Source organism: Macrotis lagotis, chromosome 6, assembly GCF_037893015.1.
Source record: "Macrotis lagotis isolate mMagLag1 chromosome 6, bilby.v1.9.chrom.fasta, whole genome shotgun sequence".
NCBI lineage: Eukaryota > Metazoa > Chordata > Mammalia > Peramelemorphia > Peramelidae > Macrotis > Macrotis lagotis.
Genome location: NC_133663.1, coordinates 199771834 through 199796010, shown reverse-complemented (window position 1 = coordinate 199796010; position 24177 = coordinate 199771834). Strand labels below are relative to the sequence as shown.

The 24177-nt window shown below is 32.8% G+C and overlaps 1 protein-coding gene across 1 annotated transcript in view; it reads right to left on the bottom strand.

Moving 5' to 3' along the window:
* Positions 1–4791: 4791 nt before the first annotated feature.
* The window catches only part of ROBO2 (roundabout guidance receptor 2), a 795143-nt gene continuing 775757 nt past the window's right edge, over positions 4792–24177 (bottom strand). Inside the window, 5 exon segments of the mRNA XM_074192780.1 lie at positions 4792–9170; positions 13228–13428; positions 14288–14477; positions 14479–14561; positions 20077–20238. Coding sequence (XP_074048881.1) covers positions 9142–9170; positions 13228–13428; positions 14288–14477; positions 14479–14561; positions 20077–20238 — 665 coding nt within the window. The 3' untranslated portion in view covers positions 4792–9141.

The following is a 24177-nucleotide window of genomic DNA, read 5'->3' as shown; positions in this document are numbered from 1 at the left end:
CTGCCCCGATTCTATTTTTTGATGCATTACATTATTTTTTCAGTAGGTTATTCTTACTTTTAATGGAGTTGATATCTTTGGTCAATTTTTCATAATTTTCCTGCATGCCTCCCATTTCTTTTTTTTCCATTTTTTATTCTTCTGTTCTTCTTTGGTTTTCAAATTCTTTTTAAAACTCTTATGAGCTTTTGGATTTGAATCCAATTCATAGACTCTTTTGAAACTACCACTGTGGGTAATTGTCACTGTTTTCTTTTTTCCAAGGTGGCATTTTTTCCATCTTTATCTGCATAGTAGCTTTCTTTAGTGAGTGCATCTTTAGCTTTTTTACTCATCTTTAAATGTTTGAGCTCTAATCCTGGGGTAGAGGAAGTATCATCCCAATATTTTAATGCTTGAGGAAGGGATCTCATCCCTGGCTTGTCCTTGGCCAAGATGTTGCCTGTGCAGTCCAGGTCTTGCCTTTGTAGAGGTTTGTTTCCTCCTTTATGTCCAGGTTCTGCCTATGTAGTGGTTTGTTCTCAAGCCAGTCTTGTCTTTTGCTTCAGTGTTTCCAGGGTTCAGACTTTGCTTGAGGTGGGGACCCTACCTGCTGACTTGCTATCTAGCTGCTATGTTGTTTTCAAGGTGGTGGGACTTGGCCTATACTGGGGCTAAAAGCATTCTGCTGGCTTTCTCTGCTTTCCTGCCTAGCTAGGTTTTACTTTCCCCCAAAGAGATAGACTTTCACTGAAGATCCTCCATAATGTCTACCCTTGAAAACTTCTTTGGCTCTTGACTTTTTTTTTTTGGTGGGTTCTGGAGCTTTAATGTCTCAGCAGAGGTTTCATTTAGCTTTGTGTAGGGAAAAGCTTTAGAAGCATGCTTACTTCAAGTGACCATCTTGGCTTCATACAGAAGTGGGATCAATTTTGTTTTTAAAGAACTTGTTTTTGTTTTCCATTTGTCCAATTTTATTTTTAAAGATACTGTTTTCTTTACTTAATTTTTCATAACTCTCATGTATGATGCTCATTTTTTCCCTCAATTTTTCTTTTTCCTTTTTTCTTTGGATTTTAAAATCCTTTTGAGTTTTTCTAGGAGGTCTTTTTGTATTTGTGACCAATTCTTAATCCACCTTTGAGATTTCACATGTAGTCACTGCTTTCCTCTTTTGAGATAACATTTTTTTTACTTGTATGTTTTTCATTTTTTAATTTTATTTTTATTTTTCTTCAGAAAGACAATTTTTTTAGGTTTATTTTTTGCAAGGCAAATGGGGTTACGTGGCTTGCCCAAGCCACACAGCTAGGCAATTATTAATTGTCTGAGGCTGGATTTGAACTCAGGTATTCCTGAGTCCAGGGTTGGTCTCTATCCACTGTGACACCTAGCTGCCCCTCAGAAAGAAAATATTTTTAATAAAAATTTTAGTATTATAGAGTTGTTACATATTTATCAGAAAATAGTCAAATATGTTTATATCCTTTTGTATTTTGTCAACTAACAATGTTACTAATCTGTTTTTTGTTTGTATTTTCTTTTCCAAATTACATGTAAAAAAGAATTGTAAACATATATTTTTAAGTTCTAAATTCTTACCATCCTTCCCTTCCTTCCCCCCACAATTAGATATAGATGATGCATGTGCTGTCATACAAAACATATTCCTAAATTAGTCAATAGCCACATAGACTAGAAATACAAAAGAAAACAAAGAAAGGAAAGTAAAAATACTGTTGTTATAATGTAAAGTCTTCTTCTGGTTCTACTCATTTCCCTTAGCATGAGTTCATATGCTTTTCTTAGTTTTTCCTGAAACCATCCTGCTCATCATTTCTTATAGAAAAAAAATCCCAAAATAATCACATACAACAACTTATACAACCATTCCTCAATTGAATATTCCCTTAATTCCCAGTTCTTTTACACCACAAAAAGGAAACTGCTTTATATATTTTTGTTTATATAGGTCTTTCCCCTTTCTTTAATTTTTGCAGCTTATCATTTTAATTATTCCTTTTTCTTCCTTTTTTCTTATATTGATTTTTATTATTGTACAAATTATGTTTTTTAAACATTACTAAAATATTCTTGTTTAAGAGTAAACATAATGCCCCCCCCAAAATATAGACCTTCATGAGCAATAAAGAGGAAAAAAATTAAAATTGAAATTAAAAAATAATAATAAGGGCAGCTTAGTGGTGTAGTAGATGGCCCTGGAGTCAGGAGTACCAAGCCCAAATCTGGCCCCAGACACACAACAATCACCCAGTTGTGTGACCATGGGCAAGCCACCCCAACCCCACTGCCCTGCAAAAACCAAAAATAAAATAAAATAAATAAAATAAAATAATAATAATAGTAGTGGTGGTGGTAGTAGTAGTAGTAGTAGGAGTAGTAGGAGTAGTGGTAGTAGTGGCAGCCAGGTGGTGCAGTGGACAGAGCACTGTCCCTGGAGTCAGGAGCACCTGGGCTCAAATCAGGCCTCATACACCAAACAATCACCCAGCTGTGTGGCCTTGGGCAAGTCACCCAACCCCATCTGCCCCGCAACCCACCCCTCCCTCCAAATAATAACAAGAAGAAATGTGCTTCAATCTGTGTTCCAACACCTCTAGCTTTGTTGTGGGTGGATCACATCCTTTATGATAAGTCCATCACAAAAGCTACTTCCATATTTTTCCACTGTTGTCATTGTTGATCACAACTCCCTCCATTTGTACTTCCCCACTGCCATATATTGAGATAATATTTTGACCATTCCTGTCAGCATACTACCTTTCTATGGCTAGTACTCCTTTTTTTTTTATTTTTTGCTCATTTTGAAATTTGAGCTTTGCTCTAGGCATATAGGTTACCAAGCTTTTTGTGCCGGGAACCAGGGCTCTGGTACATGGCATTCTGCTTTGGAGTCTCAACTGCTCAGTTTGCTCTGTGCATTAGGTTTAGCTCAACCAAATCCTGCCTGCTGCACAAACATTCCATATGTCTTCATTATGTGTAGTGTCATCCTATATATTTACAACCTCATGAAAAAATGGGACTTAGTGTCAGAACATGCTCTTTCACTTTTCACAGTCATGGATAAGATAATTGATCAGCTCCTCTTTTGGTCCTGACTTCACTTTACAGTGTTCTTCCTCCTGTTTTCTATTTTCCTTGGTGTATCTGTGCTGAAGACTAGCAGACTTCAATGTCTTTAGTTAAGAGTTTTGTAGTTAACTTCCCCTGATCAAAGCATAATGCTCCCTATCCTATTCCTTGATCAGGGTTTTAGAATGGTCATCTGTCTCTCCCCTTGCCCCCCCCCCCCCCCCCCCCCATTCTGCTTGGCTTTTTGTGCCTATTAGCACTTTCTTGATCAGGGTGGTGGAGTCCTTTTAACTTTGTCTTCATCTTGGTACTTCCAGGAGTTTTGTATTTCCCCATAAGTAAGATGCACCCTTTTTCAAAAAATTTGGGGTCTAAAAACTGGGAGCATCTTACATAGTTATTGTAGATATTTTTACTTGCATTTCTGACTTTTTCGCACTTGTTGTCTATGTGATCATTGTTTTGCATTTGTTACCAGTATAGTAGGCTATGTTTTTCCATGTTCTGGCTAGAAATAGTTAGAAAAGATTTTTGTATAGTGTTGAATTTAAGTTCAAAGTGATCCAGTTTGCAAAAGTTAATGGAAATCATGCTGCTGAACATAAGTTTTGGCCTCCAACTGAGAAAAAAAAATGACTGGATAGGGAAAGAAGAAACTCTACTGAAAATGCCCTGGCAGAAGGCCATGAGAGGCAAGTCAACAAAATGACCTGAGTTAGAGAGGAAATTGAAGAAATGGATTGAAGAGCAAAGGGCTTGCGAAATTCCATTGAAACTATTCCACAAAGATAGTTCAGTTTGAGGCAAGATGAAGCAAGAAATGCTGATGAAAAAGAAATGATTGATTTCAAAGGATGACAAAACTGATGCTTCAGATTCATGAAATGGAATGGACTAAGTATATGTACATGCACAAGACTTGCCCAAAAGATGTCTGAAAGCCAAGAGCAGAAGGTACTTGAATTTTATGATGAATAAAACTTAAGTTCAATAACTTTATGTAATACATTTCTTTTCAAATTTTGGGCCCCCAAATTAATGTGTCTCTTATACATGGGAGTATCTTATATACATGAGGAAATATGGTACCTAGCAAAGTATTTCTATTTCTAGATTTCCCCCCATCAGGAACATGTATGGTTTCAGTAGTCCCTAGGGTTTCATTGATTAGGGTGCTGGAGGGTCTGTGAACTCCTTGGGTCCTTAATTATCAGAGGGTGGGTAGATTTTTTTATCCTCACTGACTTACCTGTTGGAGTATTATCATTTTTCTTTCTTCTGAAGAGCATTCAAGGCACTTAAGAGCATTAAAGGCATCCCCAGGGATGACTTCTCTTCTATTATCCCCCTTCCTCTAGAATTTTTTCTCTTAAGGGGCTGAGTAGTCTGCACAGCCTGGGGTTTCCTCAAGTGCAGAGTTTATAGTCTCCTTACCTTTACTAGGGCTACCTTAAAATTCTAGCAACCTTTTTGTATAGTTTGGGGGATATATAAAGTGGATTTTTAAAGTTTCTATTTGAATCTTTTGTTCATTGTTTTACCTGGTGCTGGAGTAAAAGAATTAAGTTTGGTATTACATGAGTCATCCCATCCCGTCAGAAGGCTCAGTCTTTTTTTTTTTTTTTAGGTTTTTGCAAGGCAAATGGGGTTAAGTGGCTTGCCCAAGGCTACACAGCTAGGTAATTATTAAGTGTCTGAGACCGAATATGAACCCAGGTACTCCTGACTCCAAGGCCGGTGCTTTATCCAATACGCCACCTAGCTTCCCCCAGGCTCAGTCTTAAATTAAAAATTGAAAGCAATTTTAATCCCCATACAAGATTCTACCTTTGTTACTAACACATTATACAGTATCATATATGATTTACTCATTTTGTAAAAGAAGATTTTAAAATTTCTTGTTTGTAAACTCATGGAACTTTACCTCATTAAAATAACCACACATCTGGAAGTATATGCTAATTTATAATTATATTTTTGTAATAACAACCTATATAAGCCTGCTATTTTCTTCATAAATACTTCTCTACTAATTTCTACCACTAAAAAAAAAACCAGCAATGAATGTAAATATTCAAAAGAGCATTGAAATGCCTATAATCTTTGTATTATAAATATTTGTTTATGAGTAATTCATATAGTGGTCTAAAAGTAAAAGTGCTCACATTGTATTTCTGATTGTGAATAATTAAGATTATTTCACAGAGTGCTTTAGTTAGATTTGAAATGTGAATGTTTTATTTTCCCCCAGTAAATATACAATACACATTTTTGATAGTACTAGTAACCAACTTTTTATGCCAATTTAACTTTGCTGTACTAACAATACCAATGTAACACATTAATAGTTGGGAATTTTTTGGAGACTTGAACAAGCTACAGACAAAAATAAATCTAGAAAAACAAATTTAAAAAGTCTAACTGCTGCCACAACATCCCCATCTTAAAACATGATGAATTCACAATCAAGGGTTTGTATCAAAATGAGATTTACAAAATAGTAAATTAAAGCACATTTGAATTGTACTATGGGTTGTCTTAAGTACAAATATTAGAAAGGAAAAATCATACACTTCATGTAATGCAATGGGGAGAGAAGTATTGTTATATATACCAAATTCTTGCCATATAATTTTAGAAGCAAAATATATAGGCAGATGAACAAGTTAGTCAATACCATGGTCCTGTACAACTTCAATACTGACACACACAATCACTTCCCATAGGAGCAGATAAATCACATATCTGAAATTAACTGGGATGCTTATGATTATGTTGTCAAGGAATAATAGTATAAATTTTTGACAGAAATTGTGAGTAAAGGTGTTCCACCAAAGCTAAACATAAACTAACTCAACACCCATCAAAGACATTAAAATTCTTAGAACAATAAAATATGAAGCTATCTATTAATAAATTTCATAGACTCATGGTATAGTGAGGGATGATAGAAGTCACCTTATCCAACTAACCCCCTCCACCAGAAGATATTATTTAAACATCTCTATGGGTAGGTCTTCTCCATATAATATGTAAGTGAATGAAAAGTCTAATGATTTAATTTTCGTGGTCTATCATTTAACCTTTCTTACACCAATCTTGGATTCAATTATTTTTCTATGTATTCTACTTTCATTCTCTTCTTGAGCTGGACTCATATTCAGTGGTTTTCAGGTAGCTCATCATGGCTAGCACCAATGCTATCTCTACTTTAAAATGGTATAGAAAAGATTTTCAACAGAAGTACTATGTCTACAACATAAATACAGAGCCCGAGATGAGCATTTGCTCTGATAGTCACAGGCATTTCATAGAAAGGAGTTCCTCAAACTAAATAGTATTGTGCTTATGCAGAGGTGGACATGAGGTAGCATTATCCTTGACTGCAAAGTGGGATGAAACTCCCTATATTCACATAAATCTGAGGAGGCCTTCAATTTGTAGATTTATATGGACTTGTTCTGTGACATATGGAACAGAGTACCAGGTATAATGAAATTACAATTTTACTGATATAGTCAACAAGGAAAAGTAGACTTTGCAGTTAGTAATGAATGTTTATATATTTGATTTGATGTCTTGGCTTACATCCTATTTGACTTCTTATAGTTAGCAAGATGAATAATGGTTTTTGATTTTAATATTATTGCTAAATTCCATTTGATAACTATAGTATTATTGTATGTCAATATGTAGGCCATATTCTGGTAAAATACACTCTCCATTTTCTAAGGAATAGATAAGACCAATTTACTTAGATTGTGAGGATAACAAAGAACATACATCATTCTGATAAGGCATTTTAGCTAAATATATTGTCACAATAACCACTCATTTTCTGCCCAGATCCTTAAATTTTATGTTGTTTGAGCAGATATGAGTGTTTTAGCAGCTACTGTCAACAAGTTACATGCATTTGACTAAAATAACACAATCCTCAGATATATGAACCGAATTTTGAGACTGAGAAGTTTTAAATTGAGTGAAGACACTCACATTAGGCATTGCAAATAACATGGTCTAAATTCCTCTTATGTAAGGTTTCTGGATGTTCATGTTATCATTTCCAACACAGTGCTCACATTATCATCTCTTTCATATCTCAAGAAAACCGAAGCTCGTTAAAGTTGCAGACACTGATGTTAGAAAGCAATCTGGATAGGAGCATGTGGGTATGCCCAAAAGTGAACTTCAATTTTGTTTATTGTCCACTGTGAAGTCATTGGTATGGAGTGAGGAACAGATGTTTCCTTAGCTCCCAAAGCATAGGCTGGTTCTTAACATTTTCCTATATTCATATGGGTTTAGGAAATGTAAAGGGAAGAAACAAATTTTACAATACCCAACTATTTTTCTAATACAAAGAGACGTAGAACTGGGTAATTCAAGCCAATAATATATTAAAATGTGGACTTAAAAGGTCCTTTCATTTCAGAGTTGGGGCCAACTCTTTACTGAAAGAACAAGCGAGTCCTCTTGGATGATGATGAAAAAGGATAAACAAACTCTAAAAATGTAAATGTGCCATGTGGACAAACTTTAAAACTGCAGTTTTCAAAACAGCTTTCACAAAACAACTAGTAGATATTTTAATAATTTTCTTCAAATTTGAGTTGCAGAAAAAATATTTTTTTATCATGAAAACAAAAGATGAAGTGGGATGCTTATTATTAATGGCCACTTCCAAGGTTTGGTTTTAATCAAAAAGTTTATAAATATGCATGCTTTTCTTGGTAATTTTTTTTTTGATTCACTCATAAAAGTAGATCAATATATTTTTGGTTGGTAGTCAATTTTTGAAAATGTTTTGCTTATTTCAAGAAATCTGCCTTTTGTGAAGTAAAACATATTCAGTACTGCTTTTAATACTCAGCACTTATAATTTGACTACAAATTTGGTAGAATAAATTTTACTTCTTAAAATAAAACATTTTATGCAAATTGCATTGTAAAAAAGTTATGAATTTCAGTGATGCAGCTCTATCCTCTAGTGTACTGTGCATATATCATAAAGATGAAATAAGATATTATAACATTTCATATTTGGAAGAAGCCTGAGTATGATCTAGAGATAAATTACATCTTTAACTACTTGCTAGATATTCTAGAGTTTATATTATTTGCTGCCTTGGGGAATTATATATATAATATTTTGACTTAATGGGTTGGAGAGATTAATTGTTACAATTCATAAAATGTTTTTAAAAAACTAACAAATATAGGTTTAGTGAAACACCTTAATTTCTTGTTTATATTAAATCACAAATTATTCAATTATATTTGGGCAAGTAAAAACTGATATTGCAGATTACCTTTTTTAAATCAATTTTAGTTTATCATTAGTTACCTGCATATTCTATACATATTCATTCCTAAATGCACCTTTCTTTTGAACCCCCATATACTTTTAAAAATAGTAAAAGCAGCCATCTTGCTTTTTTTTTTTAATTGAATTATTCCCTGATGGTCAAAAAAGCCTTCCCCAATATTAGTTTTCCTTTTCATCTTCTACATATTCCTAAAACCCCAGTGGAAAACCATGTAACATCCTGCATTATTCAGCATAGCTTACAGTACATAAACTCCCTTCACATTCAGTCTTTTTTCTTCATGTCATGAGGAGTAGAGATTTGTGCTTATCACCAAATAAAATTGCAGTGCAAACTTTAAACATAAAAGTTACACAATTAAAAGTTAATATATATGGCACCACAGCCTATTCACATAAAGTATAACAGACCAATAAGAATAGACAATAAAACAGTAGAACAAAGCTAATAAAGAGAGTGACCTTGCATAGCAATACAACAAAAGAAATTATATACAGAGGAAAATCCTTTTCATCCTGGAGGGTGATTTTTTTCTTTCTTTTCTATATACTCCTGACAAGAAATAGTTTAAGGTGGATGGTGTCTTTAAGAGAATACAAGTAAAATATCTGTGGGATATGTGTGGCTGTGAGTCTTTACATTGCATTTACAGTTCTTTTAATAGTACATAAATAAAGAAATTGTTCATTGCACTGTTTAGTGTCATCACTTCCATGAGTTTAGACCCGATGGTCCTTCAGAGCAGCTTTTCATTTTTCTTCTCAACTACTCTAATACAAGGAGAGAGAATGAGAGAGAGAGAGAGAGAGAGAGAGAGATAAATAAAAAGAAATTCACAAAAAAACAAACAATTGCAAAAATTATGCAAAACAGATAACACATGTGAGCTGGAACACATCTTATAGTCAATGTTAGTTTTATGAAAGCAAAGTTTTGCTCCAATCTCCAGTTGTACAAGGAGAAAGGAAAATCAGTTTAAAGCATGCTGATCATTAGGAAAATGATAAACAAATGTTAAAGTTATTTAGTTTAAAAATAAGGGTAGGTTCAAATCAGGTTCAGAAACATGGATGAAATAGATTACTTAAGTTACTCATGGCTTTTATCTTAAACATTATTCTCAAAACTGAAAGACATGAATGAATCAGACCTCTGCAACTTAATATTTGTGAAACTTCCAGTCACATTGATTTGTTTCAGAATCTCTGTTTATTTATTTGTAAAATGGAGAAAATTTTTCTCTGGATTGTTTTCAGAATCAAAAATAATGGTATTTCTTATTAGTAGACTTTGAGGACTTTTGAGGACAGAGTATGATGTATTACATCTGCATATTCTCTGCAATTAACAGAGCACTTTTAACATATGTGGTATTCAATAAAAATTTGTTAAAATGAAACGAAGCATTATATAGATGTAAATCACTATTCATATGGAGGAAGTGTAGAATAGCAGACTGAGGGCTGGTCTTAGAGTCAGGAAGAACTGGATTCAATTACATATTATATATGTAATATGTAATTGAATATATATATGTATATATACATATATTATATATATATATGTATATATGCATATATATATATATATATATATATATATATATATATATAGAGAGAGAGAGAGAGAGAGAGAGAGAGAGAGAGAGAGAGTCAAGGATCAGTCATTTCTCCATTTCCCAGGCAACATTCTGAGAATATAAACTAGAGATGTCTTGTTAATATTCATTGGTGAAGGAAGTTTCCACATGGAAAATTTCATCACTAGTAAAATTACAAGTTTGAAAAAGGAACAGTTGCATGTGCTATTATAAGCATAGAATTATGTATTCTAAATCTAGGACTATGTTGAAGGTCTTATGCTGAAGGGAGAAAAATATATTTTTAAACATTTGTAAGATCCTCTAGGAGCTAGAAAATGAAACTTCTAAGAGGAATTTCACTGTAGACTGGTATCTATATTAACAAAATCAGGCAAAAATTTGACTGAAATCTACTTTGTTTTCTTGCCAAATTTAAAATGACTATTTAGAAATACTATATCAGTAAGTCTATATTATTTAGTGGATCCAAGCTGACAATGGAAAAAACCACAATACTTTATAAAACAAAACAAAATCAAAATCACAATATCCTTGTGTTTATGTGCTTTCAATAAGCACCAGAGGTTCCCTAAAATTTCCAGGAACAAACATATAATCTTTTTTGGCTTTTACAATAGTATATCATAACCTGATCCCTTCCTATCTACCTTACAGACCCCAAGTAATCTGATATTCAATGACAGTGGTCTTCTTATAGTTCCCAGAATAAGACATTCTTATCTCTTAATTCCATGCATTTTCAATGTTTGCCCTCCATTTCTAAAACTCTCTTCTTCATCTATACCTCTTGTCTTTCCTGATTTCTTTCAAGTCACAATTAAAAGCTCTTTTGCAAAAACCTTTCCTGATCCCTCTTAGTGATTAAACTTTTTATATAAGATTATCTCCAATTCATTTTGAATAGACTTGTCTGAAAAGACTGATTTACATGTTGTCTCCCCATTTAGACTGTGAGCTCATTGAGGAGAGGAGAGGGAATATTTTTACCTTTCTCTGTACACCTGGTGCTTGGCATAGAACTTAGCATATAGTAGACACTTAACAGATGCTGATAACCTGACCAAACATGCATCAAAGGACTAAAAAATGCTTTAGTTTCTTTAAGGTAACCACGTTATTCTTTTGAAACCCTACTTGTTTTGCTTAACAACCACAGACTTTTAATCTATGATAGAACTAAAAACAAATTTGGTCTTTATAATAATTATCTCTTTAGAAGATTAATCTTTCTCTTTGAGTATGGTATATTACCATCTTAAAAAAATTACAATCTGAGGTATAAACACTACAAATTCAAAAATATTGAGAAGTTAAGCCAGGTAGGTTTTTAATTTTCTTGAACAAAGCTGATTAAGGCATTTGGAATTTAGGCATGGGGAGAGCCTTTCCTATTATTTGTAACATCATGCTAGGCACAAAGTAAATATTTACTAATTTTTTATGCATTTCTTTAGACGTCAAAGTGTGGAAATTAATTTAAAATAAGTTTAAAACTATTCTATTCACATTGATACAGCACTTTAGGTACTAAAAATTTTAGTCTTTTATTCATAATAATTCTGTGTAAATATTTCTGTTATTTCTCTTTTAAAATTAAGAAAACTAAGGCCATGATAGTTTGAATGGCATTTCTACATCTGGCAAGTGTATGGAGTAGGATTTAAGCTCAGGTCTTCTAATTTCAACTCAGATATTCTTTTCCTTTCTATAGAAAACAAGTAAATTCTCACAAAACTCAAAGTTCAATTAAATAGGAGAATTGAGTCAGAACCTTTGATTCTTTAAGTATCCCTAGATTTCTAACCTTTCTACTAAGATTTTTTTTGCTAGCTTTCTTCCATTATAAAGGTCCCCAATATTTAAAGAATAAATTCTGAGTTTGAAAATAAAAACCCAACTTTAAATCAACATTTTATATAATAAATAAATATTTAACAACTTAAATATTTGGCTTCATTTGGTTTCATATGAAGCTAACCTTCTTCTTGCTTCTTGCCCATTCCTTCAATAGATAATAGATATATATATATACAAATATACATAGCAATATACATGGATGAATGTTTATATACACCTACATATATAACTCATATCTATAAGCTATATCTTGTTATTCATATAATTTACATGAATAGTACTTTGAAGTTATTGGTCTAATTAATAAAAATGTGAAACTTTAGTAGTACTTCAACTGTCAATTATGAAACAATGCCCTGCACTGTAATTTTGATATTCTTTTTTTTAAGTTTTTTGCTAGGCAAATGGGGTTAAGTGGCTTGCCCAAGGCCACACAACTAGGTAATTATTAAGTGTCTGAGACTGGATTTGAACCCAGGTACTCCTGACTCCAGGGCAGTGCTTTATCCACTGTGCCACCTAGCTGCCCTATGTTTGATATTCTTAAAAAAGAATTAACTATTTTCTGAATGGAAAAGACTAATCAGCCCATGAAAGACTCTCCTCTGAAACTTGTATAATGATTAATTTAACTCAATTGACAGAACCCATTTGTTGTTGTGTTCTTTCCGCTGTGTCTGATTCTTGCTAACACCATTTGGGGTTTTCTTGGAAGACAAAGGAAATGACTTGTCATTTTCTTCTTCAACTTGTTGTTTGAAGATATTCAAAAGGAATAAGTATTTATTGAATATCTACCTGTACCAGCCACTCTGCTTTACAAATAAGATCTCATTTAATTTTCACAACAATTCTATGACATAGATGCTATTATGACTCCTTTTTATATAATTGGAAGAAATTGAGATACATAGAGGTTGAGTTACTTGTACAGGGTCACACAAATATAAAATATTTGAGGTTAGATTAGAATTCAGGACTTCCTGATTTCAGGTCCAGGATTTTTATCCACTGTGCTTTGCCTATGGTCAGAAGGCCAGGACATGTCTGAAGCCAAACTTGAATTCAGTTTGTGACATTTCATTCTGTAGTTTCTTATGATTGTTAAAAATAGGATTGTTAAAATTAAGACCAATAGGTTTTTTAAAGAAAAAATTGTGGCAAAAGTTCATGAATAGTTCAGTGCTATAAAGAGCAATGATCTGATTTACTGTTAGGACTCAGCTCAAAAATAATGATCTGAAATTTCTCTGGCAGTCAAGATGAATTTCTTTCCACTCTAATTAGTTTCATACAAAATGTTACCTCTATATCATTTTTAAAATTACAGCCTCTTTTAAACTGTAATTAGAAACTACTTACATAATTCACCTGTAAACTGTCCTTGACTATTGGATCCCATATAGCCTAGATCAAGAAGGTCACTGGCATTGCGCTGGTGACTTCCTCTCAGAACCTCTCCTTTCCTAGGTCCAGTTGATCCTTTTGAAGAAGCCGTTCCTGATGAGCTGTGTCCACCTGGTGAAGGGAAGCTGGGCTTACTATAGGGTACCAGTGCCTCCTCTGAAAAAGAAGTATAAGAAAGAACTGAAAAAAAAATTTGCCTGGGGATGGAAGAGACTTTCAAACTAAACTGGAGAATGTTTTGCTTGATGGTTTACTTTTAGTAAAATCAACAAACCCCCAATATTTCAGAAATTTCTACAGGTAAACAGAATTAGATCCAAGCAGGTTTTGCTTAGTGATGTTTTACATTATTTATAAAATTTGGACTCATGATAAAAGGGAATTGTACATAATAAATCATAGTTTGCCTATCAAAAGCAGTCTTGAAAATAACTTTTAGAGCTCAATGAAATTAAATAGATTTAAATTGTGACATTACTTCAATTAATATAAATGAAAACCCAGAGTAACTGTTAATTAAATAAGTTTCTTGAAGTTTAGTTGTTTCTAGCAGTAGGAATTCTTTTGGAAGTTCTTCATTTACTGAAAATAATAGTTTGGGGAACTTCTTAGTGTAATCAGTATTTCTGTCCTCTTACAATTTGATAAAGGATAAAATTATTTTCCATTTTTGTGAGAGTTAATTCTATTGATTTTAACCCTTCTGTTATCAGGGCAGTTGTATTTTAAATATACTATCTTTTATACATTGCAATTTGCAATTGCTTTATCATTATATATTCTTTTTTTTAAGGTTTTTTTTTTTTGGGAAAGGCAACGGGGTTAAGTGGCTTACCTAAGGCCAAACAGCTAGGTGAAAAAGAAAGCAAGGTATTTTTTCTGACCTACTTAGTGAAGGTATTGCAATCCATTAATTGTCTTTTACATGTCCTAATATAATTTTCATATTAAAAATACCTGGTAAAAAATAAACTTAAAATGTCTACACTTTGTTTTGGACTATATCACCACACACCTGATCCAAATGTTTGTTTGTGTGGGACTTTCCTTAAATCTTCTTGATCTTCTGTGGAATTTATCCATTCCTGAATTTCCCACTGCCATTCTAGTGAGGTTCTAACTTGTAGATACAATGAATTCTTTGTTTTATTTTTGGGAGATGCATGTTGCCTTTCCAGAGAGCTTCCTTTTCTCTTTCTGGAATTTTTCTATGTTAAAATCATGTTGGCTAAGGTTTATTTGATGCCTTAAATCCTGAACTGGTGAGGTATCTGGTGATGGTGGAAGATCTAAAAACGTTAAATAGGGTTTAGAATGAACTAAAGTATAATGGAATAATATTTTAGTTTCAATCTGATGAAAAACAATGACCTAATTCAAGTAGAACTAGAAAAAAATTAATTAGAGGAAAATATGATCAATTCTTAGATTTATAAATGCATAATGTTGAAAATCATTTATTACTTTCTACCAATGGGTCCTCTCAACTCAGTAATGGGTCCTCTGAAATGGAAAAAAGTTCTTCTTAGCAAAGGATATGTTATAAGCTGCAAACAGGAACTAGAACTAATAGGAATATAGAAAGGAATTAGGAATTTGCTCACAAATGTTTCCTTTCCTACATGCCCACAACCTCAGATTTTCTTCCAAAGCAGACATGCCATGACACATAAGAGCATTAATAGCATTACAGAAAATGTGGGTTTCTAATCAAGAGCCTAAGAAAAAATTAAAACTCCTCTGATGATCTCCACAGGAAATGATACCGTTGCAAATATTAGCAACTGTATGCTCAAGCACACATGGCAGCTGACTGTCTGCAACCATGTGGGTGGCATATTTAACAGCAGTTCAGAGGTTAAGTTAACATTCATTAGATGCAATTAACATTCTGCCTGACAAGCAATTCTGGCTATCTGTTTCATGAGTTAGCTAACGAGCTACAACTAATACATTATAATTTTTCAATGTACTATTTTTTAAAAGCAATAACTAATGCTCAGAGTACATACTGAATGTTTCATGGGGTTATAAGATCATGCATTTGTGAAATATATTGCTTAATGCTGCCTGGGATCACTGTAAAGTTATGTTATAACTTGCTCTTCCCTAATTTTATTCTCTATCAATTTCCCCCAAATAACTGTTCCATATTTGCTTTTTTCCCTTCTGTCCTCCAATATCACCTCCTTTCTCCTCCCTCTTCTCATTTTAAAATATCTTGAAATAATTTTTCATCTCCTTCTTTATTCAGGGGTAGATACGGTTCTTCTCCTAACCAAACCCTTACTTATACTCATGATCCTATACCTCATGTCTCTATTGACAGTCTGTTCTGAAAGTATACCAACTCCAGTTCCCCAGCTCCCATTCATCTTTTCCTGTCTGTTGACTTCTTTGCTCAGTTCTCTGTGCTGTTTTTTTTGTTTTTTTTTCTGCTAATCTCAGTTAAATGACTTGCCCATGGTCATTCATCTAGTAAGTGTCAAGTGTCTGAGTCTGGATTTTAACTCAGACCTGACTGCAGAGTTGGTGTTCTATCCACTGCACCACAAGCTCTCTTCTGTGTTATCCTTGGAAAATAAAAACAACAAAAGCCTCAACTATATTCTCCTATCAACCTACAGTAGCATCCTAAATTTTTCCTCCTTAAAAAAACTTTCTCTCCCTTCACTCTCCCCTCAACTTGCCACCCTCCTTTTACCTTTATCAATCAACTATGCTGTCAACTTCAAAGTTTTCAGTGATCTTTGAAGTTCTAAATCCAATGGTCCTTCCTCAGTTTTCATCCTTCTTGATGACAAATTTGATACTGTAGGTCACCTCTTTTTCCTTGATACTCTCTCCTGTCTGAATTTTCATGACATAAATTTTTCCCTATCTCCTTTTATTTGCCAGTTCTTTCTCAATTCTACTTTTTGTGCTCATCCTCCAAAGGTCCTGTATCAGAACCTGTTCTCTCTAAATACTCTGTCAGTAATATAATCAGTTTCTGTAGGGTTTAACTAAAATAGTAATGTTTGTCCTTCATTTTCAAAGAGGACTATGAATCAGGGAGATGATACCATGACAAGTACATGAATTGGATTTGAGTGAAGGGGTGCTGTGTTAGATCACCAGCTTCACTTTCTTCTCTAGAGTCATCTGGGTCCAGTGGTCGGATATGAATCAGGATGACTGGAGACGGCTCTGGATGTGAGGTAATGTTAAATTGCCCAATGTTAAACTTGCCCAAGGTCACACAGCTAGTAAGAGTCAAAGGTCTGAGGCTGGATTCAGACTGCTGTCCACTGGACTCCAAGGCCAGTGCTCTATCCACTGCACCACCTAGCTGTCTCAAGGTTTAACTATACAAATCCCTCACAAATCTACATGATTTTTTTCTCTCCTAGATTCTACACCTGCATTACCAATTACCCACTAGAAACTTTCAACTGGAAGTTTCCATAAACATCTCAAATCTATGTCTGTATCTAAGACATATTTCTATCCCTAATCCACTCTTCTTTATTTTTCTTTTTCTATAAAGGGTACCACCATATTTCTATTCACCCTGGTTCATAACTTTTGATTGATTATTTCCTTCAAAATAATGTAAGTTTAGAGGGTAGGGGGGCTATTTCTTTTTTATCTTTTTATCTCTAATGGGTAATATCTTAGTGTCTGGAACAAATTGGGACTTAAAATTAAAACACTTGTTAATTTTTCTGGATATCATATTCATAATTCTTATAACATATACTATATATGCATGCACATAATAAAATTATATATAACACAGTAGTATTTAATTCTTCTAAATTTATTTGTTGTCTTTTGTCCCTCTTATTGATTTGTGAAATATCTAGATTATAACTACACACAAAATTTTACTATCCCTTCTTTATATTTCTTCTATTTCTTCTTAGGTGGTTTTCAATTTGACCATATCAAAGTTTGGACAAAGTTCCTTCTTTTTTTTCCTTTCTTCTTTTTTTATTAGTACTAAAAATTCACTTGGGTAAAAACTATGCTTTTTATTTTGAAATTTTTCAAGAGTCAGAGTTTTTTCTTCCTTTTTCTTCTTTGCTTATTTTGTTATAGTTATAATTTTCTCTTTATTGATCTATTGAGCTTTCAAGTAAAATTGTGGAGAGAAATTATTTCCAAGTTTCTAACATTTCTAACATAAATGTACATTTCTGTATATTTTATTTATTAATTTACTCTTCTTAAAATCCAGATGGTTAGTTAAAAGGAAATTAGAATTAATTCAGTAAGAAAGATATTTTCTTTAAGGATCCATAAAGAGCTTCTTTCAAATGATTTCAAAGAAAATTTATAGTTCTTTTAATTTATAGAGGAAATATTAAGTCATGTTTATTTTGATGGGGTATTATCCTGTAATTGAAGTGATGATGATTATACCCTGTGAGGATCTGTTTAGGGAACTCTCTGAGCTATACTGCTATTCCCACTTATCATGTATGACCTCCAGTTAAATTAGGAATTACTAATTATTCAAGATAACAAGGTCAGTGTCTGGGGAAGGAAAGTTGCATCTGGAACATTTCTTTCAGAATAAAATACTATTTCTAGATTGAGCTGTTTGCTATACAACATGATTCATATAATGCTATATTATATGAATTTAGTAATTTCTTTTCTATTTAGAGCTGTCTTCAGTGATCTGTTACAAATATAGAAAATCTTTTCATGAGTATCTGAAGTGTCAAGCATTGAAAGAAGACCTAGAAATGTGTAAAACAAAATTGTATCTTTTCATTCTAGCTTTCTATTGATTTCCTCCCCACCCACAAATGCCTCCTTCTTATTAGAAAATCTTCCCTTAAAAAAAAGAAATGCGTAACTTTTAAATGAACAATAATGATAGCTGCTTAAGGCAGATGAGATTTAAATTCCTTATATTCTAACAACAGTTAGTCACATTCTTTAGGCATTTAATATCAGCAAAAAAGAAGACCATTATATTCTTTGATATAGACAAATTAAAAACCATACAATAATAAATGGTATGAAGAGTGAATGGATCAAGCAATGATAAAAGTATAAAGCTATTGATTTAATCAGTTTGAGTTACTGAGTAATGGTTCTTGAATCATTATTCAGTTTTGATGTTGATTCATCTCACCATTTAACTATATTTTCCTCTGTGATGAAGTCAGTGTAGTAAGGTGTCCACTATTGAAATGGAAGACAGAATGAGATCAATTTTATGACCTTGATATAAAGTGGTATGGGAATGTAAAGCTAAATAAGAAAGTTTACAGTTTAGGGGATGAGGAAGAATAGAATTAGGCTTCCAACTCTCCATTTATATGTTGCTGCAGCTACTAGAACTGGAACATCTAATATTCTACTTAGGGTCGATTTATACGCTTGGAGTTTTATTCATTTCTGTATATGTAGACATTATTTTGTTACTTGTGCTATGATTTTATTGGTAAAGGAGGCTTTTCAGTGAGGAAACTAACTCAAACCAATAAATCTTGGCACCTATAGTTGCTGTAGAGGTACCACAGCCAGTGTGTGTCATGTCAGATCTAACTCCAAGGTCAGATGTTCCCCATTCACTAATGCTATGCTGCCTCTTACCTCATAAAATACTAACATTAAATCCATAATACCAGAGTTATTGTGACACATTTTTTAATCTTTCAAAAATCAATGAAGCAAAATAATGTCTATCTATTAAGTTTTAGTACCATGCAACTAAACTCCACCAAGGGGAAAACTGTTTTCCAGTTGAATGGTGTGAATTGGTTTCTGATTCTATACTTTAGTGTACTATAATTCCTATTGAATAATTCTAACATTATCCCTTTGAATCATTGGTATCATTTTGTAAAATGAAGTACAAAATTTAATTGAGAATAAAAACTTAATTGAGAGTAATAATAAAAATATTCTTTTCTTTTTAGGTTTCCTTGAAATGAACAGAAATAAAATTAATGCTTTCTTTTGCATATATCTCAAGAACAGTATAGAGTAAGTAGTCTTCTTAGGAATACAATTGGGACTATGGCTACCTTATCAGAGAGATTGGACAAAGTATATCTATGAACTCTTGGGGGGTCTATAATAAACTCTTTAGCTCCTCCTAAATGTCTTGAGAAACTAATTAAATACATTTGTGGTGTCAGCTATATATATCTTTTTTCCTTTACTTCTTAATTTTTATTCTAATTGAGTGCATTTGTGTGTGTGTGTGGGGGGGGTGAAACTAAGGAGGAGGAAGATGTTTTTTTTTTTTTTTAGGTTTTTGCAATGCAAATGGAGTGAAGTGGCTTGCCCAAGGCCACAGAGCTAGGTAATTATTAAGTGTCTGAGGCCGGATTTGAACCCAGATACTCCTGACTCCAAGGCTGATGCTTTATCCACTACGCCACCTAGCCGCCTGAGGAGGAAGATGTCTTAATAGTCTTATTAGATAATTTTCCCCTTCATTTAAAACACAACTCATACTGGCTCTTATTTTCTGTATTTCACTGAAATAAAATACAGATTTAGAGATTTTTCTAGGTAAATACCACTTTGTCTAAATTCCTTGTTTTACTTTCTAAGAGACTTATTTGTTGTATATTTATCTTATTTATTAGTTATTTAACAACAAAATCTTTGAGGGCAAAGTCTAGGTCACTTTTGATCCTTGTAGTACCAGTGCTTAAGAAAGTGACTTGAATTAAAGAAATATGATTTGTACCAACTTATAACATCCACTTATGCTTGTTCTAACTTCCTAATGTGGAGATAGCAATGAGATAAAAACAAATAAAACAAAACAAAACAAAACAAAAAACCTACCATCTGTCACTCCCTCCCTGCGATGAGGCTGGTCATATTTACCTCCCTTGTGTTTTTTAGTGGGTCTTGGCCTCTGACTCTGATTTAGCGCTGTACTGGTGTTACTGTCAGTAGAAAAGGGACTGGTTGGTCGTGGTCTTTGAGAAGAAGAGAATGCTTTGCCTAAAAAGAAAGACAAAATGGAAAATACAAAACCTTATTATAATAAAGATGACTTTCCCCTTAGATATCTACTCTGATTAAAGGAGAGCTAACAATATTCGTTTTCCTAAAAGGATATTTTGGTCTCTTTTTACTCTTCTGATCAAGCATAACAAAGAATAATACACTACTCAAAAAAATTAGAAGAAAAAACTCCAACTAACCCAATTTTTGGCTCAATATGTCTAAGATTTTTGAATAAGTTAGTTCAATTTATTTCCATTATGTACTAATATCTACAATTCACTACATTCTGATTTTTCTTTCTATCATCAATGAGGAAAATTTCAAAATTAGCTAGTTGTTATGTTAGTCAAATTTCATTCTTTAATTCTTAGAAAAAATGAGTTTTTGATTTCCATCAAAAGAAAAAAATAGACACTTCAGAGAAATTCCTACTTAGATATGTTTATGAAATGCACCACATATAAACATTTTTTTAGTTGTTCTTCAGTGATAAATTTGGGGTTTTCTTGGCAAAGATACCATAGTGGTTTACTGTTTCCTTTTCTAGTTGTTTCTGATGTAAGGGCTAAGTGATTTGTCTAGGGTCACACAGGTGGTGCATGAAAGTCAGATTTGATCTTGCTGAAGATTTCTTCTTGATTCCATGCCATGCACTCTGCATTGCACCATTTAGCTGACCCCTCCTTCCATAAACATATCACACAATTTATTTTCTACTTTTTCCCCATACGATCTTTCACCTCAGTAACATTAAGTTTTGTGATACACAAAAGTTTAAGTATCCATGTATACTTAATATATTACAAGTACAAGTATACTTTTTTTTTGCTAAGTAATGGAGTTAAGTGACTTGCCCAAGGTCACACAGCTAAGCAACTAATTGTGCAGTGCCTGAGTTCAGATTTGAACTCAGGTCCTCCTGACTCCAGGACTGGTCTATCCACTGTGACACCTAGCTGCCCACACCTAGCTGCTGTACAAGTATCCTTCATAATAAGATACGTGATACTCAGCAGTCTAAGTGTGCAAGTATAAAGTACTCATGACTTTCCACTTCTAACTTGTGAAATCATTATGAAAACCGTAATCATTTTACTTTTGCTTTAATGTATGTATGTATGTATGTATGTATGTATGTATGTATGTATTCAAGGAAAGATGGTAGAATTATCCTGGTTTTAAAACAAATGCTAGATAACAATTTTAACACCAAATAGAATCTAACATGTATACCTTCTACAAGAAAGCATTTGGCATAGAGGAAAGAAAATTGGATTTAGAATCTGAAGGCTTGAGTTCCAGCACTAACTGATATTCCAAGCTTTGTGAATGTGAATTAGTTACCAAGAGTTTCATTCATAATATGAAGACAATACACTACCAAGAATCTTATAAAAAGTGACATGGCATCTATTGTTTATTATTATTAAAAATGATTATTATGAGAAAAGCACATTATAAAACTAAAAATATATACAAAGTTGAGCTAATGTGATTATTATATAAATATGTATTATTTATTCTAAACACACTTATCTAGCTGCTTGTCTTTAAGGTAATCTGATATGTTTCCTAATGTTTATTAGTATTAGAATTCATGAAGAAAATGAATTTATGCTACCTAATTTATTAATTTCCTTTAACTTTTCAAATTGTTTCTGCATTTTGTATATACCACATAAAACACTCAGTGAATATTCAATTTATGACCTAAACTTTTTCAAGCAAAAAAAAAATAAATTAAAAAAACTATTATCTTCCATCACATTGTAATTTAAATGTTAAATCCAAGAAAAGTCTACAATTCCTAGGCAGAAGAGTAAATTTAATATTTCAAACTTAATATTTTTTCTTCTGTGGATATAAATTTGAATTATATAGGGCATTTCTCTCTGTCTCTCAAACTTTTCAGCAACTTGTACTCTTGTGGGAATTGCCTCAGGCTACATAAACTATGAGTCACAGGTGGGGATAGAGCTCAAATCTTCCTGATTACATATGAGAGGAAGGAACCTTTGTATAATGGGTAGAGAGCTAATCTCTGCCTCCTAGGTTCAAATTCTATCTCTGAAACATTGACTATACAAACCCTGAGAAGTTACTTAAAAATTTAGGGACCTAGCCAATTCTTTTAAGATTATAAATAGCATAGTATTGCTGATTTCCCTTGAAAGAGGACATTTTCTCATTATTTATATATTAGGTACACACATACACTTAAGTGGATTATTAAAGCAATTTTGTTTCAAGAAAGACAAAAATGAAATTTAGTGATAATTTCTTAGAGCAATAAACAAGGTTCTTTTTTGGAGCAGTGAAAAATAAGGTACCATTATTTATTTCAGAAGGAAAAACTGAATTTTTTTTTGCAAGTCAATAGAGTTAAGTGACTTGCCCAAGGGCACATAGCTAGGTAATTAGTAAGTGTCTGAGGCCACATTTAAACTCAGGACCTCCTGACTCCAGGGCTGGTGCTCTATTCACTGTGCTTGCTACCTAGGTGCCCCGAAAAACTGAATTCTTAAAAAAAAACCCCTATATTTAAGAACCATTAAATTTAACTTGCAAATTCTTTAGGTGTCTTTTTAATTAGCATCCTGTAAAATAAAGTAAAAAAAGCAATTATTGGATTAAATAACAAATCTCAATTAACAAAACTATCCCGCATTTGCTCTTTTAGAGTGACAAACTTAGATGCACTTACCCCCATGCTTAGAAAGGCTTCCCAGAAAATGCATTTGCAAAAGAAATAGACTAGAAGTATAGTAATAGAGATAAAAGCTGAGTACTTTTTTAATCACTAGACAATTTACTTATTGTATGAGGATTTTGCAAAGCATGAACTATCAGATAAGTAAGGCCAAAATTAGTAGCAGCCTTGCTGAAATATAAAAAAAAGAAACATGTATCAATTAATTTATCTAGAAGTAGATAATAAAGGGAATAATTAGAAGACAGAATGATGCTCTATTACTTAAATTAGGTAGTTATGGTAAGTATTTATCCAGATTATTTGAGGAGAAAGATGATCAATAGGATGAAAAAGCTCATATGAATAGCATAAGGTTTCCACATGCAGAAACTGGCAATTTTGAATCTACCAACCTGTTTCTGTAAGACTGGTTCCATCCAGTCTAAAACCAGCTTTATCTGCTGCTGCAACCAGTGCTTGTACAAAACTGTTTCTGGTCAAGATGGAGTCATCTGAGGAGCTAACTACACTAGATCTATGACTAGAAAAGTTATGATCCTCATCAGATGCAGAACCCCATCCATTTACCATTGAACCTAAAAACAAACGTAGTTCTCCAGTGAGTTGTATATATCTTATATATGAACTGTTTGTATAATTGCATATGGTGCAGAGAAGATGCCACATTTAAAAAATACAATTTTAGGAAAGGGATTAATCTTTGGTCTTGTGATTTGATTTATATTAGGAACTTGAAATGAAGAAAAATCTGATGCAGGTTAGCATCTTTTCTGCAAATTATAGGCTTAGAGAAATGCCTTTGAAAAGGTAATTGATTAGTCCAGGGTCACCTATTTTATGTGAGAGGTGGAAATGGAAGTCAAGTCTTCTCCAATGCCAGCTCTTAATATAATGTATTGTTTCTTTATCAAACCAAAATAGGCTCTTAAACTAAACCCAACATCATTAATTTCAATGATTTCCTTAAAGAAGTTACATGTTAACATTTCAATGTGATGTGATAAAGATATAGCACATTTTCCTCAAATAAAAGAAATACATGTCATGAAATAGTTCTAATTTCTAAAATCACTTTGAATTCCAGAAACACACACAGATATATTAAGATAAAATGAAGTACTCTGTTTTTCTACCTTTTTTCTCCCCTCTACTTTATTTAATAGATGAAATCTATAAGTTTTAGTTAATTGTCAGGCTTTCATGCCTTCCATGCACTTTAA